We start from the raw sequence: 20,645 nt of genomic DNA, 5'->3' as shown, positions 1-20,645 counted from the left end.
CGACCGGGGTTTCGCGGACTCCGGCCCCAACGCGAGGACTAGAGCGTAGAACGGGCATGCGCACTGGGGACGGCGCGCTGGGGGCGGCACACTGCGCATGCGGAAAAATGGCGGTCGTATCTTCCCTAAGAGTGCCCGGTTACCCAGCTCTCCTCCTATCTGTGTGATAACTCCCGGGGCCGTGGGCAGTGGCGCGTTGGTTCGCAGCCAGGCCCAGCCAAGGGCACCTCCTATCAGTCCGCGAGCTCTGTTCTTGTTTAGCTCCGGGAACGGCGTGTTGGGGGCGGCGTCCGACGGGACCGGGAGAAGGCGGGAGAACTCGCGGGGGGCGAGGGGCGGTCCGCTGGGCAGCATGAGTCAGCAGCGGCCAGCGCGGAAACTGCCCAGCTTGCTCGTGGACCCGGCGGAGGAGACGGTGCGCCGCCGGTGCCGAGACCCCATCAACGTGGACGGCCTGCTGGTAAGTCCCAGAGATGGCCTGAGTCTTGAGCACCCGCAACCCTGGCGCGGCTCCGGATGGGGTCCGATCTCAGGCTCAGCTGTTTCTTCCCCTCCGCAAGGAAGCTGGGGTGAATGTCACTGGGTCGTGAGCTCCCCCAGGGTGGGCCGATGGCGGCTCCTCGGTCTCCTCTGCTCTTGCACTGCTTGTTTTTCGCTCAAACTCTTGTATTCTTTCCGCACATACTCTCAAATGTGTTGTCATCCTTCTTGGCATTTATCTTGGGGCTCCACAGCAGTGATGGAGACAGTTGCTCAACTTTGCGTCCGAAAATACCGTTTTTCCACTTCCGCTCACCCTCAGTGCATCTCCGCAAGCTCTCAGTTTCTCTTTGGCATCCTCTCCCCTTCTGCTAAACTGCAGCAATGTAAAAGCTCGTCCACACTTCGCATTTCCCACCCCACATTCAGCAAGTTATGTTGCATCCTGTTGGACGGAGAGAGATGGGAGCTTGGGCTCTCTTCCTGCGAAAGGTTAATTTCCTTTGTTGCTCTAGACTTGGTGCAGTATATTGTCCGTGGTTCTCAGGGCTCCTGGTGAATCCATCATTTTCCATCTCTCCCCGTATTTTCAATTTCTGTATTGGTTTTTTTCTCCTACCTAGTCAGTATGCCCAGTCCCCATGGGGACTTGGTGCTCAAAAATAGTTAATGACACTATCTTGTTTAATTCCTCAAGGCAGCCCTAAGAGATTATTACTCTCGTTTTGCAGTTGCCAAAATAGACCTGGGATTATCAAGTGGCTTGCCCATGGTTAGACAGTATGTAGAAAAGCCTAAATTTGACCTCACGGTGTCTTGATTCTATACCGTAAATTCATGAGTACTTAAACTGCATCCTAAATTCACCCCCATCTTAAAAAATCCCTTACTGATTCTGTATGTCCTTCCACCCGCTGCACGTGTTCCCCTGCACAGCCAAACTATTTGAAAAAATTTGTTTGCATTTCTTGTTTACGCACTTACCTATTATTACCATCTTAACCCACGGCCGAGGGACCTCCGCCTGCAGCAGAGCCCTAAGACTGCTCTCACCAAGGTTGCCAGCAACATTGTCAGTTCCAGAGGAGATTTCACTCCTTATCTCCAAAGCTTTGCTATGTTTGACCGCTTGCTTCCGTTGGAAACTCTCACCACTGAATGGCTTCTTTACACACATACTCTTGGTGTTCCGTCTGCTCATCTGAACTCTCCTTGTGCTCCTAGGCAGACTCCTGCCCTGCCCATTCCTTACCTGTTGATGTCTACCTTCCACACACGCTTCATGCAGGATGTCATTCGCCACCACCCTCATGACTTCTGTTACCATGCATGTTGGAGGTCTTCATCTTTGAAAATATGGTGAAAGCTCCAAGCTCTGGCTATGGAAAAACCACGTAATACAGGAATTTGCACACATCCTTTGAAGTCTTAGATATTTTTGTTTGTTTGTTATTTTTATGGTCTTAGGTATTCTTATCTACTCACTGTTTTAGTTACCATGTCATGATAACTCCCAAATCGATGAATCCAGCTCAGAGCTCTTCAGCTGTCTACTAGATTACTTAGATCTGAAACCCATATGTCCAACTCGAATTCATTCACTTCTTGCTAGCAAGCAACAACTTTGCTGTCTCCAAATGCTGACACACCCACCAGGTTGCCTGAGCTCCGTGCTGAGCGCCATCCTTGCCTTTTCCCTTTTCCCTTTTCCAGACAGACCCCTCCATCTTCCCAGACTGATTAAAACATAATCACCAGTACTTGCACTTCTAACCATCATTGATTTTTCAGATTGTTGCAATGTTTTCCTACCCAGCATTCTTGTTTCTAGTTTTGCCCCAATTTTTTATATATTTTCATATTTTGTGGGGCCCTTACATATCCACATGTCCCTTTCCCAAAAAAGTGTTGTTTTTTTTTAAGGACACGGTTGCCTTTGTCATGTCAGGTCACATTTATAGGTCACTTGTCTGAAGCCTTCCCTGACCTCTGAACACAGGGTTCACACAACACTCATTGTGCTCCCAAAGTGCCCTGTGCTGACTTGCCCCCTTTTTGAAGTGTGTGGCTCTCAAGTCCCTCAGTGTAGTGACTGTCCATTTCATTGTCCTATGTCCAGCATATTTGGTGCCTCTCATTAAAAGATTTGGTCAACAGTCATTGAGTAAATGAAGTAGGTACTCTGTAAATGGGAAACATTTGAACGTATGGCCATTTATTCTCCTGCCTGTGAAATGGTGATTCGCACACCTATCTTGGTGCTTTTGAATGGGCTGGTGGTTGGAAGCATCTTACAATTAAACACATAGAAATGCATCGCTGTGCAGAGTAATTATGTGTCTGGCTGAGTGTTTGGTGTTCTCTGGGTGAAGGGCTTGAAAACTGGGTTTTGAGAAGGGAGAAAATAATGTTCTTGGTGGTGGAACTTAGTCTACACATTGAAAACAAGGAAAATTTAAATGAGTAAGAACAGTCACCTTGGAGAAATACATATATTCAAAGGGTCCTTAAAGGGATATTATTCCCCAAAACTTTGTACTGATTCCCCAATCAGTACAAAGTAAAATCTGTACAGAGAAAATTTTAATGAATTTAGAAGCACTGCTTAAGATTGTAGCCCCTAAAACTCGCCTCCTTTTGGTAGTTTGAGAACTCAGATTTAGAGCGCCGGGTCTTCAGGTAGGGGGCGTGGAGTGGCGCACATTGGCTGGGAACGTGCAGACTCCCCCATCAGGAGGGCTGGTTCCCGAGAGCTGTGCACTGCGGTGGAAAGCTGTGCACTGCGGTGGCCGTCATTGGTCCTCCTTTCATTGGGCCATGTTTCTTTGTCTCCTTATTTTGGTGCCTCCCTGTGTTTTTGTGTATTAGGTAGAGCTGCTTTGATTCCATCTTAGCACACCTGCTAAGTTGTGTGGGGCGAAGCCTTAGGTAATTGCCAGGGTGGGCAACCTGGGTCACTGCTCTGTTGCTCTGAGTGGGGGAGGTTGGGAGGGAGACAGTGCCACTGCCTGGCCTCTGGAGTTTTGCCCGGGAGGAGGCCGTCTTCCCCACTCACACTCCACTTTCTCCCCATTTGCCACTGGTGCCCTTTCAGCTGTTGCCCTGGTGCTGAATCCCAGAGCGGGTGGGTCTGTGTGAGTCCTAAGTCCACTGCAGGCCCTTTAAGAGGACACAGTTTCTTCCACTGCCCCAACCCTGACTGGATTAAAGCCAGAAATTATGGGGACTTGCCTTCCTGGTGCTGGGACCCTGGGTTGGGTGGTCTGGACTGGGGCTGATCCCTCGCTCCCGAGGTGTCCGTCCTGTTTTTTATCCACCACACAGGGGTGTGGTACTGCCCATCTCCACCCCTCCTACCCGTTTGGACAAGTGTGGTTTCTTTACATCCTTGTTTGTCGGACTTCCACACAGCTCAATTTTCTGACAGTTCTGGGTGAAGTTTGTTTTGTATCTAGTCATGTTTTTGCTGTAGATGAGTTTACCTACGCCTCCATCTTGACCGGAAGCCCGAGAGTCCTGACAAGCTCTTTGAAGACCCCTTAGTCTTGAACAGACGTGGGGATTGTGCTGCGGTTGTGTAAGGGCGTGTCCCTGGGCTACACGCTGAATTAGCAGTCTGCAGTTCACCCTCCAGTGATTGGGGGAAAGACAAACACGAAAAGCCGGTACTGTGACAAATGCGGTTTGGTGCGGGGCCAGTGAAAGGGGTGTGGTGATTCTTAGAGCTTCTTCTGCATGTTTTCTGGAGGCTGAGAGTGTTTCAAAATAAACAGGAAGTGGGCGTCCTGGAGGAGCCCTCGCCATCCCTCAGCTCGAGTGGGCGCCCCTCCACACTCCACCTCCTGTCCCCTTTTTCTCGTCCACTCTCTCCCAGGTGAGGTACAGTGCTGATCCGAGGGGTCTTGATGACGTGGGGCCAAGTGCAGGGTGGCCTTGCATTTACTTCTTTTTAGCTCCCTGACTTTTGTGTGGGGAAACATTTATTCTGAGGTCAAAGTCACTTCAGAAGGAGAGGTCCTGTCTAGTCCCATCTGTTCCCAGAAGGGCTCCTTACCTGCCTGTCAAGGGCAGGTCACCGCAGTCCAGGAGCTAGAAAGGCCTGCCGGGAGTGTCGGGGCATCTCTTCAGAGGAGGANGTGAGGTACAGTGCTGATCCGAGGGGTCTTGATGACATGGGGCCAAGTGCAGGGTGGCCTTGCATTTACTTCTTTTTAGCTCCCTGACTTTTGTGTGGGGAAACATTTATTCTGAGGTCAAAGTCACTTCAGAAGGAGAGGTCCTGTCTAGTCCCATCTGTTCCCAGAAGGGCTCCTTGCCTGCCTGTCAAGGGCAGGTCACCGCAGTCCAGGAGCTAGAAAGGCTTGCCGGGAGTGTCGGGGCATCTCTTCAGAGGAGGAGTGTGGTATTAGGACTGGGGAAGGGCTTCACGTTCTCTGGGTGATCCTTACGAAGGGCGGCATCACCCGGGATCTGTACGTGCTTGCTGTTTCGTGGTGCTGAGTTGTTTATATCCATCAGCGACACTGCTGACAAGGTGCCATTTCAGTCTCCATTCCCGAGTTTGTAACAGGTACTTACCAAGTGCCCGACTGTGCCAGGCGCCACTTGGGTTCGAAAAAGAAAACAATAATATGTGGTTGTGTAAGGTTTCATAACTCACAAAGTTTCCTGTTTAATCTTCACATTATCTTGGAAAATGAGCAATAAAGTTATATCACTACGGGGTGTCACGGATAAAGGTCAGGGCCCAACAGCATCTAGGAAGCCAGTAATTGGTAGTCCCAAACCAGGTCTTAGGCCAAGAACTGCTTTAAATGTGAAGGAGGTGAGTGTATCGTTACTGGGGGCACTTTGGAATCTCCAGGACTGCAGGCCAGTGGGGTTTATGCGTGAGGGGTGTCTGCCCTGGCAGGCCATGGTGCTGTTGTGACCCCTTCGAGATGAGGAGGCGTTTCCTCGTTCAAAGGGAAAAGATGAGTGGGGGCCGTTGCAGTCCGTTCCCCGCACAGGCAACGTCAGCGCGCCTGCCTCCGCAGCAGAGAGTAAAGGGGAGCGAAAGTCACCCCGTTCGTGTGACCAGGCCTGACTGAAGGGGTGGGACAGAGCGGGTAGTTGGCAGCCTGTTGGGAGGCCGCCGAGTGCCGTGTCCGTAGGACTCGACCCTGCTGCCGTGAGCCTAGAACTGAAGCCTCTTCGCAGCGAGGCCGTGGTGAGCTCTGCCCTGCTTACCCTTCCTGCAGCGCTTCCTCAGGACCGCGCTAACAGTAGCAGATTTGTTCCAACCTTCGGTCACTAAAGTAATACGCCGCAGATGTGTAGGCAACAGATCATGGAACAAATGGAAAACCATAAACAGGCCTTGGTGAATGTAACAGTTCGGGATATGTGTCTGTGTGTTTGTAATCGCTGTGATGAGGATGCACTGTTTTTCAAGAGTCTGCTAGAATAGTCAGGCTCTGTGTCATACTGCCTGAGCAGAGGGGTTACATGTAAATCTAGCAGTGACGCGTGGTCACACCCGGCCGGCCAAGGTTTGACTTGAAGAAGACTGTCCTTGGAGGGGGGTGTCACAGTGGGGTGCGTCTCCGTGGCTGCCGCTGTTGCTGCTGGCTGTAGGCGCAGCCCCCGCTCCCAGACAAGCACACCCAACTCTGGTTTCTCACACCCCGTCGGGTCTATGTTTTCCTTTAAATTTAACAACTAAATTAATTTTACAGCAGAATTCTGTTTCCGTGAACTCATTCCATGTCACATTAACTTGCTAACGGACTCTGTGATCTTGCCACAGGCCATGGAGATCCCATGGCAAGGACTTGTACCACTGGTCAGCAGCCTCAGAGCAGCTGGCCTTGCCTTCAGGCTCCCCCCTCACACACACACACACACACACACACGGTCTGTGTGCTGCGTTTCTCCTGTACTTACATTCCCACTCAAATATGTCACGTGCTTGTTCAGAAACCTGGGATACGTCTCCAGTGGTTATGACAAAAGCCTAGTTCTAGTATGGCCTTCAAACTTGCCCTTCAAGGCCCAGCTGGGGGTCCCCTTCTCTGAATCCTGCGAGTCCCTCTCTGGGGGTGCCCATTGTATCCCGTGATCCTTCTCTCAGAGCACCTGATGGAGCTACAGCCAGTTTCGGGCCCGGTTTTTTCACTTGGGCAAGAGCTAAACCTGCTTGACCGCGCAGCCTCTGTGCAGGCACAGCAGCGTTGTACTTTGTGCTAAGCATAGGCTAATGAGGGTTTCTGTTCACGTGGCTCCATCCAAAGGTTTTGTTTTACTTATTTTTTGTTTGTTTTTTATTGTCACCCCAGGACATGCTTTTTGATTTTGAGAGAGGGGAGGGGAGGGAGAAAGCAGGAGAGAAACATCGATGTGAGGGAGAAGCAGTGATTGGTTCCCTTGTGTACACGCCCCAGCTGCGGGCTGAACCCACAACCCGGGACTGTGCCTGACCAGGGATAGAACCGGTGATCTTCCGGTTTGCAGGACAGCATTCAGTCCCACCGCCGGGGCTAAAGGTTTATTTTTTTACAAAACCAGTTTTTAAATGTATTGTAAATGTTACTGCCAGATTATGTAAATTCTAGTTCAAAGTTTCTAGTTGTGTTGGCTGCATTATTTTCCATCCTGCGAAGGGCTGCTCTTTTTACTGTTGTGGGCAAGTGTGGCTGCCTGTGGTGGGTTGTGAGCAAGTTGCTGGGAGCCACGTACACAAGTAGCAAGAGGTGAGCGATTTTCGATTCAGGTGTGTCTGGCATCTCCCGAGTCTTCCCGAGTCTTCCCGAGTCAGGGACAGAGTCTCGTGTTTCTTTCTGTCCTTAGGGTCTGGCACGGTCAGCAAACTAGCCTTCGTTCAGTGATGTATTCTCGTATTTGTATTTTCTCCCTCACCGCTCCTCCCCCACCCCTTTCTCAAATTACAATCTAGGACATTGTCAGATGTGACCACAGTTAGAGTGGATCTGATTTGGAAGGAGGACTGGTTCTTCTCACACCCAAATTGTCACCCAGAGTGCGTGTCGGGGGTGGGGAGAAACAACTGTATGTTACCCAGTAAAATGCTGTTTGTGGGCATTGATGTTTTTAAATTACTAAGTTAAATTTCTGGTGTTTCTTCTTTTTTCCAGCCATCAAAAATAAGGATTAATTTAGAAGATAATGTGCAATATGTGTCCATGAGAAGTAAGTTGATTCCCAGTAGGTTTTAGGTTTTGTATTGGGTTGGCCAAAAAGTCCGGTACATTTTTTTCCATAAAATAAAGGACACATTTTTCAGTTTCACCACTTACTTTACTGATTTGGGTATTCTGAGTATGTCAGCTCTCTCCCACTGTTGGCCTCTAGAAGGGAGAGGCCAGGACGCTGCTAAACATCTTCCAGTACATGAGACCGCCCCACAGCAGAGAATTATTTGGCCAAATGTCAACAGTACCAAGAAACTTTGCAAACCACTTTTGACATGTTTGGTCAGTCACAGCACCTTCTCTATACACTGCGTAAAGCTATTTTTGCATTTCAGGTGTGTTTTTACCTTTCTTGAACTAATAAAGCATAATATGTCAAAAAAATGTTGCTTATTTTCTTTCATCCTCACCACTGCACTAAAATCTAACGATGTGAAAGGTTTTTTTAAAATGCACGTTGATCTGACAACTGTCACAATACAGTCTCATAGAACTGTTTTAAGTGAAGTTAAGAACAACTGAGCATACTAGAGCCATTGTACGGAAAAAACTAAGCTAACTTTTTGGCCAACCTAATAGTTTGAACTTCTTGTGATTGAAATGATTTATTTTAAATGTATGTCAGTTGATGAGCGACTTAAGTAACATTTATTATTTGTACACCAAACTGTAAAGCTTGGAATTTCCTGGGTTTGGGGCTGAAGGACGTGCACGAGAGCCTTCGCCCTCTGTGGCAGCTCCCCGGAGTCTGAGCACAGGGTCGTGCTGCCCTTGGCGCACCTGAGGCAGGTGCGCCAGGAGCGCCTCCCAGCCCCCTCTGGGTCCCTGAGCTCTGCTTTGACTCCTGTCCTGGGCCAGCACTCGGAGTCAGCTAGAGGGGCTAGGAGCCTGTCGCTGTAGTTTCCTGTCCCTCTGGAAATTGTGACAGATGCCCCACCCTCCTTCCCCCTTAATTCGGTCCTGTCCTCAGTGGATACATGGTGCATTCGTGCCCGCGTGGAAAATGTTAATGCCAGGCCTGAATTTTTCCTCAGCCCTTGTCCCAGCCGCCCACAGTCGGGGTCCGGGTTTGGCCTCTGAAGGGCCCCCTATGCCCCATTCCACCAGCAGGCATAGTGTCAAACCTACTGCGTCTACGATGTCTGGCCCTGTTTTAAGCTCTTTGCATGGCCCCTCACAACAACCCTTCATAGTGGAGGTGTGAACTGGCCCTATTTTACAGATGCATAAACTGAGGCCCAGAGAGCTTAAGTCACTCGCTCGGTCAGGGCTCGATCCCACGCCTCTCTGGCAGAGAGACGGTGCAGCTCCGGTTCTCCCGCTCCCAGACAGGAGCAGGGGACCTCTGCCCCCAGGCTCTGCCCGCTGCTGACTTCTAACGGGAGCCTCCCTTCAGCCCAGTGGCTGTTCTAACACAGGAACGGGACTGTGCTGTCACTCACTGGGAAGCCCCACCATGGTGCCCGTTTCCTCCAGGGGAGCCCCTGCCTCCCCGTTTTGTGGTTTTAGTGGTTTGTATGAAATCGTTTTTGTGGTTTACTGGTTTGTATGTACCGTCCAGCGGAAACGCTGCCTCGTTTCACCCTTAAGAGAAACGAGGTGGCAGGGAATGGACAGACAGACAGGGCAGTCGCAGGCCCGTGCTGCCCACTCCACAGGAGGGGTGCCAACTGTGGGGCCCCCAGACACGCCCTGTCCTCCTGCCGTGCGCTCCTCTCACACATATGTCCTCAGCCAGGCCTCACCCCCCATCAGAGGGGAGAGCGCCCTCCCGTCCACCTGCCCCCTCTCTGTCCCCAGAGCTCTCCCTCGAGGAGGCTTCCCGTGCCCTCTCCAGCCTCCGTTTATTCTCCCTGAGGCGGCTCCTGGAGGCCTTGAGTCTGAGGGCCTTTTCAGTCATTCCGTCCCTCTGACGGCTCTGATGCTGCAGGTGTGTGACGCATGCCCGTTCTCTGCAACAGGCCTAGACAGGAAACAGCTTCTGAGCTTGTGACGCTGTGGTCCAGTTAGCTGTCTAGTGTGATTGAATGTGTGCTTCCTAAAGTTAGAATTACCAGTTCGTAGTCTCCCAGGGTTTATTGTAGAACTGGGACTTACCTGTGATTTATTTAGCATTCATTTCTTTTTAATCCTGTCTAATCTCTAATATAGGAATAAACTGTGCACAGCAGACATTTGCATTATAAAATACGTGCTTTCATTCTTGGAATAGCCACCAGTGTGATCTTTCAGCTGTCTGGGGCAGAGGTTCTGGATGGGGCAGTTCTGAGTGAGGACAGTGAGTTCTCACGTGCGCTGTGCTGGGAAAGTAGAGAAAGGAAAACCAGGTGTTCCACACCAGAAAGACCACTGAGTTATTTGTGAATTTATTTCCTCTCACATGAAACCATACAAACGTTTTTTTAGTATCAAGTTCGGTAGGGTGGAGAGAGCGGTGATACTTAGTCCTAGCAGGGCCTGCAACACGGTCCCCAGTTGTGGGCCACACAGCCCAGAGGGCGGCGTTCACAGCACAAGTCACAGCTCCTGTGCACCTGCCCTTTGGCTTAGCAGCGCCATGCACTGTGATGTCTCCACGGGAAAGACTTACAGGTGCATGTAGAAGTACAGCTCCAGAGAGATGTATCAGAGCCTTGTGCAAGCTTACACAGTTGCAGACTATCTGAATTTCCAGTATTGGGGTAAGAAAGCACATAGTCTATGCAGTTGAATATTGTGCAGCTGTTAAGAATGATGTTAAATGTTATGCAGTCATTAACAAAATACCTATTTCCAGTTTAGTTGGGATGTAACTGACATCTATCGCTGCATTAAGTGTCAGGAGTATAGGTTCAATTTACCTAGACTGTGAGGTAACCACCGCAGCAGGTGTGGTTGACATCATCGCTGCATGTAGACGTAGTTAGAGGAGAACATCCCTCCGTGTCCATCGTCGGCTCGCTGTGCAGTACCGTCCAGCAGAAGGGCGTTTGTTGACAAGCCAAGGTATTCGCAGTGCTGAGTTAAAAACAGCATGTTAAAAAATAGTTATATTCCTGTATTTGTTCCTAGAAACTACATATATAGACACACACACACGTATATATGTGTGTGGAGAGGCAGAGTGTAATAAAAAAACAAGAGTGTTAGGTGGGTGATTGAGGGGGTTAGAGAGATTTTTTTCCCTTTGTTTGCTTATCTGTTAGTGTGAGGTAGCGAGTGCTGTAGCAGTCAGATACGCCCTTTCCCTCGAGGTGTGACCTGATTGTCCTAATAGAAGTCTAATCTGAGCTCTGTAAAAACTTGGCCAGACAGGGTCACACTCCGACATATGTAGAAACATTTGAAACAGACAAAGCCAGGTCTCTACCTTTGCTTCATAAAGAATTCCTTAACTTGAAGGCCAAATGAGAAAATTAATTTTAAAAATCACTTCTAATTTGATTCCTTAAGTTTTATAGATACAAATGCAAATTCACCACTGTCCCATAAGGTGCAGTAGGCCTCTAAAGTTCACAGGGCTGGCTGGTATGGCTCAGTGGCCCGGGCGGCGTCCTGCAAGCTGGAAGGTTGCTGGTTCAGTTCCCAGTCAGGGTATATGCTTGAGGGCCTGCAAGAGGCAACCGATCGATGTTTCTCTCTCCCTTCCCCCCTTCCCTTCCCCTCTCTAAAAATAAATGAAATCTTTAAAAAAAAATTCATGTGGGTTGCATGTTTGGTCAGTATATAGATTTTATGTAGGTGTCGACTGATAAAGAGGAAATAAATAATTTTTTAATGAGTTGAGAATGAAGTCCTATTTAAAATTTCACAAATGGGTTTGTTTTGTTTCCCAGAAACTCTAAAGGTGAAGAGACCTCGTTTTGATGTATCCCTGGTTTACTTAACTCGGAAATTTATGGATCTCGTCAGAAACGCGCCGGGGGGCATCCTTGACTTGAACAAGGTTGCAACAAAGCTGGGGGTGCGGAAGCGAAGAGTGTACGACATCACCAACGTCTTAGACGGGATTGACCTGGTGGAGAAGAAGTCCAAGAACCACATTCGGTGGATGTAAGTTGGCTTCAGACCTTGGGGCCCCTCCGCACAGATTGGCAGAGCCGCGCTGCCCCGAAATCCAGCGTGCTGGCGTCAGCCGTGTCTGACCTCGGGGGACACGGTCACGTGCGGCTTCCTGCCAGAAAGGGTTCTGCGAATTGTTTTTGCCCAGTCTCCCACAGTCCATAAACATTTTCCTATTTAACAGTCATAGACAGTAGGGTATCGTGGGTAAGTTGAATGGAATATGATTGAATTTAAGATACTCATTTTTCAAAATACTCCCTCAGTTCCAGTTGATTATTGGTGACGGGGAAGTTGTGAAGGTGGTCGAACAGGGACAGGGATTCTCGTGTATTAGCCCGTGAGCACGCTGGCCCCCCCACGGGATTAGCTTCCCGCTGCCCCGCAGCAAAGCAGGAGTCCGCCTACCTCCCCACTCAAAAGACCACGTGGGAGGAGCACCTTACCAAACAGATCCGCCTGTGTGTGTGCGTGCACGTGCACCTAAGAAGAAAGCTGGTACACTTAAAACAGGCGAGTAATTTGGGAACAGCTCCAAACATATGGAGAGAAACAGTTTCAGCATATAAGTACATAAAGACCTTTCAGGCAAATGAAGACACTACCAACAAAGATCGTAAAATGATTTGAAGTAATTAACTTAGTTATTAGGAAAAGGGGTTTTATGAAAGAGATATTTTTTCTAGTGGTACAGTAAAGCAGATTGAATTCTCACTTGAGTACATTTACTAAATAACATTGAACGCCACTTAGAGGGTTAGTGTCTGATTGTATTCTGAATCACGAAGGGGGATTAGATTTGAAAACTAGCAAGCCAGAAGTAGTGGTAACAGCTCATAAAGATTGAAGGAAACATGAATGCCAGTTGTTACTCAGGTCGTCCCATATTGGGCTAAACAGTGATAACTTAGGAAAATAAACCATTTAAGAACAGTGAATACAGTCGTTATATCCAGGTAGAACCAGGTAGAATATGCACAGTATGGAAGACTGGGCACTCAGAATTTTAGCAGAGGAACTGCCACTTGGCCGGCACTCCTTGTGCTTTGTGTGCAGAAGTTGAGGGATGAAAGGTTAGGACGTGTCAGAAGCCATTCCGTATGCGGTAGAGCTGGAACTTAAATGGGGAATTCTTGACGCTTAGGTCAGCGGTCATTTCATCAAGCTTTCCTGCTGCTTCATTAACTTTTCCCTACTTAATTAAGCTTCATTAAGCTTTCACTACCATTAATTTCCGTAGGGTTATGATATGTTTGGTTTTTTTAAGTCCCTGTGTACGGGCCTAGAAATGGGGACGAAAACCAGTTTATCCACAGGGAGTTTGTGTGGCAGGCTGTAACGATGGAGCGCAGAGGTCAAGTCCAAGTAGCGTTTGTCCTTGTGGGGGATGCTCCAGTGGCCTAATCTGCATTATTCTGTCACTGCACCAGCCCAGATGATACTGGTGGTGACCTTCTTCTCATGCTTTCACAGAGGATCTGACCTCAACAACTTCGGAGCCATGCCCCAGCAGAAGAAGCTGCAGGACGAGCTTTCCAACTTATCGGCGATGGAAGACGCTCTGGATGAGTTAATTAAGGACTGTGCTCAGCAGCTGTTTGAATTAACAGATAACAAAGAAAATGAAAGATATCCTTTAACTGTACCTCTTTAAAAATTTTCTCCTTCCAAAGCAGGTTACTTTAAATAGTAGAGTTAGAATTTGAGGGACAGAGTCAGACCTTTAGAAGTGAGAGTAAGTAAAGGTTTAGTCAGACAGCCTCACACCTACCCAAACGACACAGTTAGCGACACAGCGTAGCCTCTAGCTCTTGGTGCAGCAACCAACCATTCGGTCAGAGGCTGTTCGGTGCCCTCGGCAGGGGCAGTGACTGCAGGGCTGACGTCGGGTCTCCAGGCAGACTAGTGGGGCGCTCTTGCTCGTTTTCGTAGTCTGGCTGCTATGATAAAAGCGGTAAAATAGTTGTTGACTTCTGTGAAATTCGTATCTTCCCAAATTTGTTGATTAAATTTTACTTCTGGAACAGAGTAAATGGCCAGTGAAACGGCCTTTACCTTGCAGCTTGAGACCACAAAGTGCGAGGCAGTGCCACTGGAGCCTGGTGGCTCCAGGGTCAGCGGGGGCCTGTCACTGCAGCTGATCCTCAGACTCCCCTGGGCTGGGGGTCACCGATTCCGAGCTGTCCCGGGCTTCCAATTTACCTAGACTCCACATCAGCCTGAACTCTGATTCCAGTAGCTATTGAACGGGAAATAAATGCTAACATACAACACTCAATCAGAATGGGACGATTATGATTAAAGTCACTTATTTTATTCAGGGAGTTAAGTTACTTAAATGTTAATGGATTGTAGGCAAAGGAAAGAAACATGTTAAAAGTCAGGTATGATGAGAGAACCTAAGCCCAGCAGATGCTCTGAATCCAGCGTTTCGGAGCAGCCCGGCAAAGCACTTCATTGGTGCAGTTTTAGGCGACACAATGAACAGGTGCAAAAATTCAGGTAGTGAGTTGGGCAGGAGTTTGGATGAGTGAAATCCCATGAGTCAGTGCTAATCCTGAAAAACTTATTCTCTATGTTGTTTCTACTTTTTACAGATTTTTTTCCACCTTGCATTTTAGGGGGTTATCACCAAAATAATATTTTCCCCAGAGGTTCTCAGAGTGAGACCTAGAAGTCAACAGGGCTGGGATGGGATGGGGTGGGTGGATCTGATACCTTATGAGTCGTGTTGTGTTGGGAATTCAGAGTTTATCAATATTTTTCTTTAGCAAGTGTCATTCATATCACAGTACGGTGTAAAGGAGCTTTTTTTTTTTTTTAAGATTTTACTTATTTAGAGAGGGGGAAGAAGAAAAACATCAATGTGTGGTTAGCTCTCACGCACGCTACCTACTGGGGACCTGGCCTGCAACCCAGGCATGTGCCCTGACTGGGAATTGAACCCATGACCCTTCAGTTCGCAGGCCAGCACTCAGTCTAGGGAGCCACACCAGCCAGGGCAGAAGTGTTTAAATTAAGCTACAAATATTGTAAAACACTAAAATCTTAAGAATTGTTCATAAAGCAATAAGAATTATGTATGAAAGTGTTTTAATTAACTGTCCTCTTTAATTGTTTGTATTCCATAAAAACTAAAGATACTCTAATGTTACTGTTGCATTCCTGTATTATAAGAGCTAAGGTGTCTCCCCCAAAAAGCAGACCTCTGCTTAGAGATCCTTGACTGGTCTCTACACTAGCATACGTGACGTATCAAGATATCCACAGCATTCAAGCCTTCCACGAGCAGATTGTTATTGCAGTTAAAGCTCCAGCAGAAACCAGACTGGATGTTCCAGCGCCCAGAGAAGTAGGTGGTCCTGATTTTAGAGAAGATTTAAAGAGGGAGGGGCCCCTGCGGAGGCTGCACATTATTGCAGTCTCAGTGAGTCCGCACCCTTCCCCTGCCCACCCGGCCGCACAGCGGCCGCAGCTCGAGGCTCTGGGCACACTTCCCCTTGCTTTCAGTGACAGCAAGTGACGTGGTCGTGCTACCACCTTGGTAAAGATGAGGGCCTGAAGCTTAGAAAGATGGATCCGCTTCCTCACAGACACACAGGAGAAGCAGAACCAGAATTCAACCCCGGACAGCTTGGCTTCAGAGCTTGACCTTAACCTGTGAACGATGCCTTGGAGGGGAATCCCAGGAGTGGGCCTCGGTCTCCAAGTTCCCGAAGGAAGGCCTGGTGTCAGCCAGGGTTCTAGGAGTGAACTCACTGACCAGACTCAGCAGAGACTGGCAAATACACTAGAACATAAGTTATACGTTAAAAATGAAAAGTAAAGCTGCCCTGGAAATGAAAACATTATTATTAAGCTGCCAGCTGTTTAACACACTCCTTCCCTTGAAGGAATGTCTGTGTTAAAAGATAACTGTCATCAGAGGATTGCTCGGTGAGGGTGAGTCCGAGGGATGTGGCCGTTCTGGCGACAGACCAGCAGTTCTGACAGCCCACAGGCGCTCGTAGTGATGTCATTGCCGTGGGGGCTTTCCTCAGTGTGGGGAGTGTCTTTGCCACTCACCCTGCCTTTGTCCCCTGTCCTACTGGGCAGTGTCTCATAAGCTGATGAAGGAGCAGCCTGCTTCTACTGCGTCATACATGCAGGTCCTGACTTCTTGGGGATGTTTCCTACTTGGTTTGGATTTAGAGATATTCCAAGTATCCTAAGTAACATTTATATTTGAGTCATTTCACTTGGTATTTAGCCCACCTTCCCCCTCCCCCCCTTTAATTAACTGCCAATGTTTTAATGCATCCTTACTCTGGGGCGTGATAGCCCATTCTGTAGTGACTGGTGGGCTTGGGGTCTTTCCCTGTGCTGTGAGCTGCTTCAGACTGTGATTGCCAAACCTTGCTGAGCCTCTTGGTGGCGCCTGACTTCAGAGTCGCGTTTAAAAGCCAGTGCACCTGGGCCCCTTGGGCAGCCCTGCCTGGGTGAGATCCAGGTGCCTCGTGTGGGGGTGGGCCCTGGCCTTCTGGTCCAGTGCAGCCTGCCAGTTTTCCATGAACAGTTCTGTTGGGACGTGCTCTGTGCCCGCTGGTGTAGCTCTTGGCTCTGGCTCCTCCTCTCTGCAGGCAGAGTTGTGTGGCTGTGACGGATGGGGTAGCCCCACAAAGCCAAAAGTATTTCCTGTCCCCCTCTTGCAGACAGAAGGTGTTTGCTGAGCGCGATTTTGTCCAGTGTGACATCCTCAGCTGGCTGCCAGTCTGAGCAGCGTGTCGGTTTCCTCTGTTGCGGAGAAGTACCTGTCGAGTCGCACAGTGCACCCAGCCTGGCTCCTGGTAGCTGAGCCCACTGTCTGGTACTGGGGAGCTGCAGAGAGGGTGCCCACAAGGTTTTGTGATGGCAGTGCTGCATCTCCCTGAGCTGTCCAGGGTCACGGTGAGGTGTGCAGCCCAGGCCCACCCGCACCAGAGTGGGGGAGACGGACCTACAGTCGGGCCTTCTGCCAAGCAGAACTTCTAACAAAGGAATCATTTGCACCTGGAACTGTTCCTTAAGACTTTAGCATAACTCTCAGTAAAAGTTCCCAATTTCCTGTTATCTTGTGGATTTTAGCGTTTTATTTTTATTTATTTTTAAAAATGTGATTTAGCCCTCAATCACAACTTTCACTTTTTTTTGCTCTTTTTATTGTATCTTTTTTAAAAATATATTTTATTGATTATGCCATTAAGTTGTTCTAATTCCCCCCTTCATTCCTTTCCACTCCCCTCCCCCACTACTCCCCCCCTTTAGTTTATGTCCATGTGTCTCAAGTTCTTTAGATTCTAGGTTTTAGGGTTTTAAATTACATGAGGTGTTACTTGTCTTGATGTCACCCTCCTTCCCAAGTGGACTAAGAATGTTCCTTCCCATTCCCTCCTCAGTGGTCTGGAGATCTAAATGCAGCCTATCATTGGAGACTGCAGGGGATTTCTGTTTCTTTGTCATTAAAACACTGATTCTGACGCTCACGGACAGGTGCCTTGAGCCTTGACGGGGCCAGTCGACTCCAGAGACAGCTCTGGAGCTCCCGGGTGCTCCCGCTGGGGCTCTGCAGCCGTTGCGCAGTGGCCAGGGAGCTGGTTTAGCAGCACAGATTGGCCAGTGGGTTTAACGTGACTAAAGCTTAGCATGGGATTTTCTCAAATATGTGATAGAAAGGAAATTGTCTGAATTTAAATTTTCAGAAATGCCCCTTGAAACGTTTGCGGTTCTAGTAAGTGAACACTGTAAGTATACTTAGTGCGTTCTCTCCTTCATGCCGATGCTGATGTGTCTTTTGCCAGGACTCCATCACGGTGCACATACGGAGCACCAAAGGGCCCATCGACGTCTACCTGTGTGAAGTGGAGCAGCGTCGCTCCCGTAGCAAGGGGCCCGAAGGGGCGGGGAGCTCAGCATCGAAAAGCAGACACCCAGAAAACCCTGCTAAAGGTAAGCACACCAATTTTGTGATCTGGGGAAATGAAAGATTCTAATGATTTTTAATTATATAATAGGTTTTTTTTTTAACAGTATTGGGGTGAAATTTGTTCATAAAATTGTGTAGGTTTCTGAGGAAAGAAATTAAGAAACAAATAAGTGGAAGCATATACCCTATTTTATGGATAGGAAGACTTAACATAATTAAAATGCCCAACTACCCCCCAAAATCACAGATTCAACACAGTTCCTATCAAGAATGGCATAATTCACAGAAAACAAATATTCCAAAAATGTATAGAGAACCACGAAAGGCCCCAGTAGCCACAGCAGCTTGAGAAAGAACAGAGTTACAGGAGTCACGCTGCCTGAGACCCAACTATACAACAAGGCCATTATGAGGAAAAGAGCCCCGTGCAGGCATAAAACAGACACACAGATGAGGGGGACGGGTCAGAGTCCCAACGTAACCCACGTCTTCACGGTCAGTCAGGGTTTGACAAAGGAGGCAAGCACGCAGAGTGGGGTGAAACGGTCCATCCAATAAATGGTATTGGGGAAACTGGACAGGTAATGTACAAAAACAGGGCCGAAACTAGACCACCTCCTTACCCCATACCCGAGAATAAACTCTAAGTGGATTAAAGACTTGAGTGTTAGACTCAAACCATAAAAATCCTAGAAGAAAATATGGGCATAAAATCTAGGACATTTCTGGTAGCAGTATTTTTTCTGATATATCTTCTCGGGCAAGGGAAACAAAAAAACTAAACAAATAGACCACATCAAACTAAAAGTTTTGGAAAGCTAAATAAATCAGCAACAAAATAAAAAGGAAACTCGCCAAATGGGACAACATACATGGGAATGATAATCGTTCTAAAAATTGAACATTGTGTTCTTAAGATAGTTTTACTCTCCCTAGCTACAAAAACACAACTCTCAAAATTACAAGATAATTCTTGACACAGTTTGGAGTGTTTCTAACCACCTTACAGTGAAACTCCATGCTGCTTCGATAAGACTGAAAACGTGGAGTCACAGTCGGCCCCATCGGTGCTGGGGGCGGGCTCCCCCATGGGCGTGCCCTCCCCCACGGGCGTGCCCTCCCCCACGGGCGTGCCCTCGGCTGCGTGCCGGCGTCCCGCTTGCTCCCTCGTGACTTAACCCTTTGGCCTTACGCCGCTACCGTAAGGGCATGGTTTTTGACCAGGGTTCTTCCATTTTTTTAAAGCAGGTGAAATATATGTCCTGTTACCTGATTGCCTTTTACAGCCTCACTTAGAAGACCTTTCCTTTTCGTTACTTTTCAGAAGAAGCTCCTCCACAGCCAAGTGAAGAACTGCTTGAAGTGAGCAACTGATCGTAGGATCAGAGAAGGCGTGCACCGCGTTCTGGAGCGTCCGTGGACGACCAGGCGTCCGGTTTGATTCTCGGAGCAGCACGCCCGTGTGAGGTCGCCTCACTCGCCGTCAGTAGCAGCATTAAGGCCAGTAGTGTCTTGGGTAGTTCACTACTTAGATTCCTGCGGATTACCATGGTTTCTGCATTCGAAAAAACTTGGTATAATTCACTGCTTTTTGTCAGTGAGACAGACGTCCTGCCTGCTGAAGTAACTTCATCCTACGGATCACTACACAGATGGCCAGGCCCAAGAGGGACAGTCCTTCGAGGGCCCTGCCCTTCCTTCAAAGGCCATGTGTCGCCGTCACAGAAGCGGCCGTCTCACACGAGTTCAGGTCTGCAGCTCACTGCCGTTCGTTGGGAGGGTGTGCGCACGCATCTAAATGTGACGTTTTTGTACACATGTGCATCTAACTGAATCTTTTCACCGTGGTACAGCCAAATAGTGTATATACGGAAACTCATAGACAAATGCTCTAATTTCTGTGGTGTCTGTAACTTATTAGAATCCTCTGAATGAGGGTTAGAGAAGAGTTTTTTTTTCAAACTTCTACATGTAGAAGTATCATAAATATGCTATACACTTTAAGTTCATGCGTTTAATTAAAGAATTTCAGTAAGATTCCCAGTGCTAGAATTGGATTTCAAGCTCCTTGCAGTTACTGTGTCCGAGCAGACCGGTGGCACAGCCCAAGCCTTCAGGGACGAGCGTGGAAGTGCCATCAGGCAGCGGCTGCACTGAGGACAGACACTCACTCACAGTGACAGTCGGAAACTACTTAATGTTCCCCCGCAGACACTGGGGTACGTCTCCGTGCACAGCCTCGCTCTTCAGTCGGTCGTACCCTGTCCTCTCCCCCGTCCCCCGTCCCCCGTCCCCCGTCCCCAAGCACCTGGCTGTTCTACCTCACTGGGCCCGCCCCATGCCGCTGTGTGCCTCAGTTCACTCCCGGTGTGCCGTTAGACTGTGAGCTCCTTGAGGGACTTCGTCTTAATCGTTGTTGTGCCCAGAGCCTTGCACCACGCCTGGCACGTGGACAGTGCTCAATAAATGATTGGACAAACCAGTGAGTGAGTGAGTTGTGAAATTGCACTAATAGGACTTGGCTTGTCTGCCACGTAGGATTCATGTGAGCATCGTCCAGATTTATGTGTTAAACGTCTCACTTTCAAAGAGGAATTTGAAGCAACTTGAAATTAAACCATGGATAAAAAAATTTAAAATAGGAATCAAAAATCAAAGTATTGAAAAACAGTGCTGAACATTTAGGATTCGCATAGCTCTGCACCCCAGTGGCCCTTGCCAGTCCTGTCCCTCTGGGGCACTCGCCCGCCCTCCCAGCAGTTCTTGCCAGCTTTGCAGTCTGGGCCGTGGGCAAGAGAGTGTGTGTGTGTGTGTGAGAGAGAGAGACCCAGGGTCTGTGAAGCGGGGCGAGAAGGCGTCAGTGTGCGTGTGATGGCCAAAGCCTGAGTGGGCGAGGGCACCCTAAAGGGCATAGTAGGAGAAGAGGAAAGGCCCTCGGGCATCCACACTGAAGGGGAAGCAGAAGCCCCTCCTGAAAAGGAATACTGGGGGGT

At 48.7% G+C, this 20,645-nt stretch overlaps 1 protein-coding gene across 2 annotated transcripts; it reads left to right on the top strand.

The window, feature by feature from the left end:
- The first annotated feature begins 2 nt into the window (after window positions 1-2).
- Window positions 3-20,135, top strand: E2F6 (E2F transcription factor 6). 2 transcript variants are annotated; one of them, XM_037048727.1, is made up of 7 exons: window positions 3-460; window positions 7,614-7,668; window positions 11,486-11,702; window positions 13,185-13,340; window positions 14,949-15,063; window positions 17,528-17,675; window positions 18,977-20,135. In XM_037048727.1, the coding sequence occupies exons 1-7, from the start codon at window positions 98-100 to the stop codon at window positions 19,024-19,026; spliced, it is 1,104 nt and encodes a 367-aa protein (XP_036904622.1). In that variant the 5' UTR covers window positions 3-97; the 3' UTR covers window positions 19,027-20,135. The 2 variants fall into 2 exon arrangements, with proteins under 2 accessions (XP_036904622.1, XP_036904623.1); XM_037048728.1 differs by lacking the exon at window positions 7,614-7,668 and having other exon boundaries at window positions 377-460.
- Window positions 20,136-20,645: the final 510 nt, after the last annotated feature.

This window comes from Sturnira hondurensis, unplaced genomic scaffold, assembly GCF_014824575.4.
Source record: "Sturnira hondurensis isolate 20B ecotype Veracruz unplaced genomic scaffold, ASM1482457v3 Scaffold0006413, whole genome shotgun sequence".
NCBI classification, from domain to species: domain Eukaryota; kingdom Metazoa; phylum Chordata; class Mammalia; order Chiroptera; family Phyllostomidae; genus Sturnira; species Sturnira hondurensis.
Note: the sequence above shows the minus strand (reverse complement) of the source record. Positions and strands in the feature narration are given on the sequence as shown.

Coding starts and splice junctions, on each gene's coding strand:
- E2F6 (XM_037048727.1), top strand. CDS start 98: ATGCGGAAAAATGGCGGTCGTATCTTCCCTAAGAGTGCCCGGTTACCC. Junction 11,703..13,184: donor AAGAACCACATTCGGTGGAT/GTAAGTTGGCTT, acceptor ATGCTTTCACAG/AGGATCTGACCTCAACAACT. Junction 17,676..18,976: donor CCCAGAAAACCCTGCTAAAG/GTAAGCACACCA, acceptor GTTACTTTTCAG/AAGAAGCTCCTCCACAGCCA.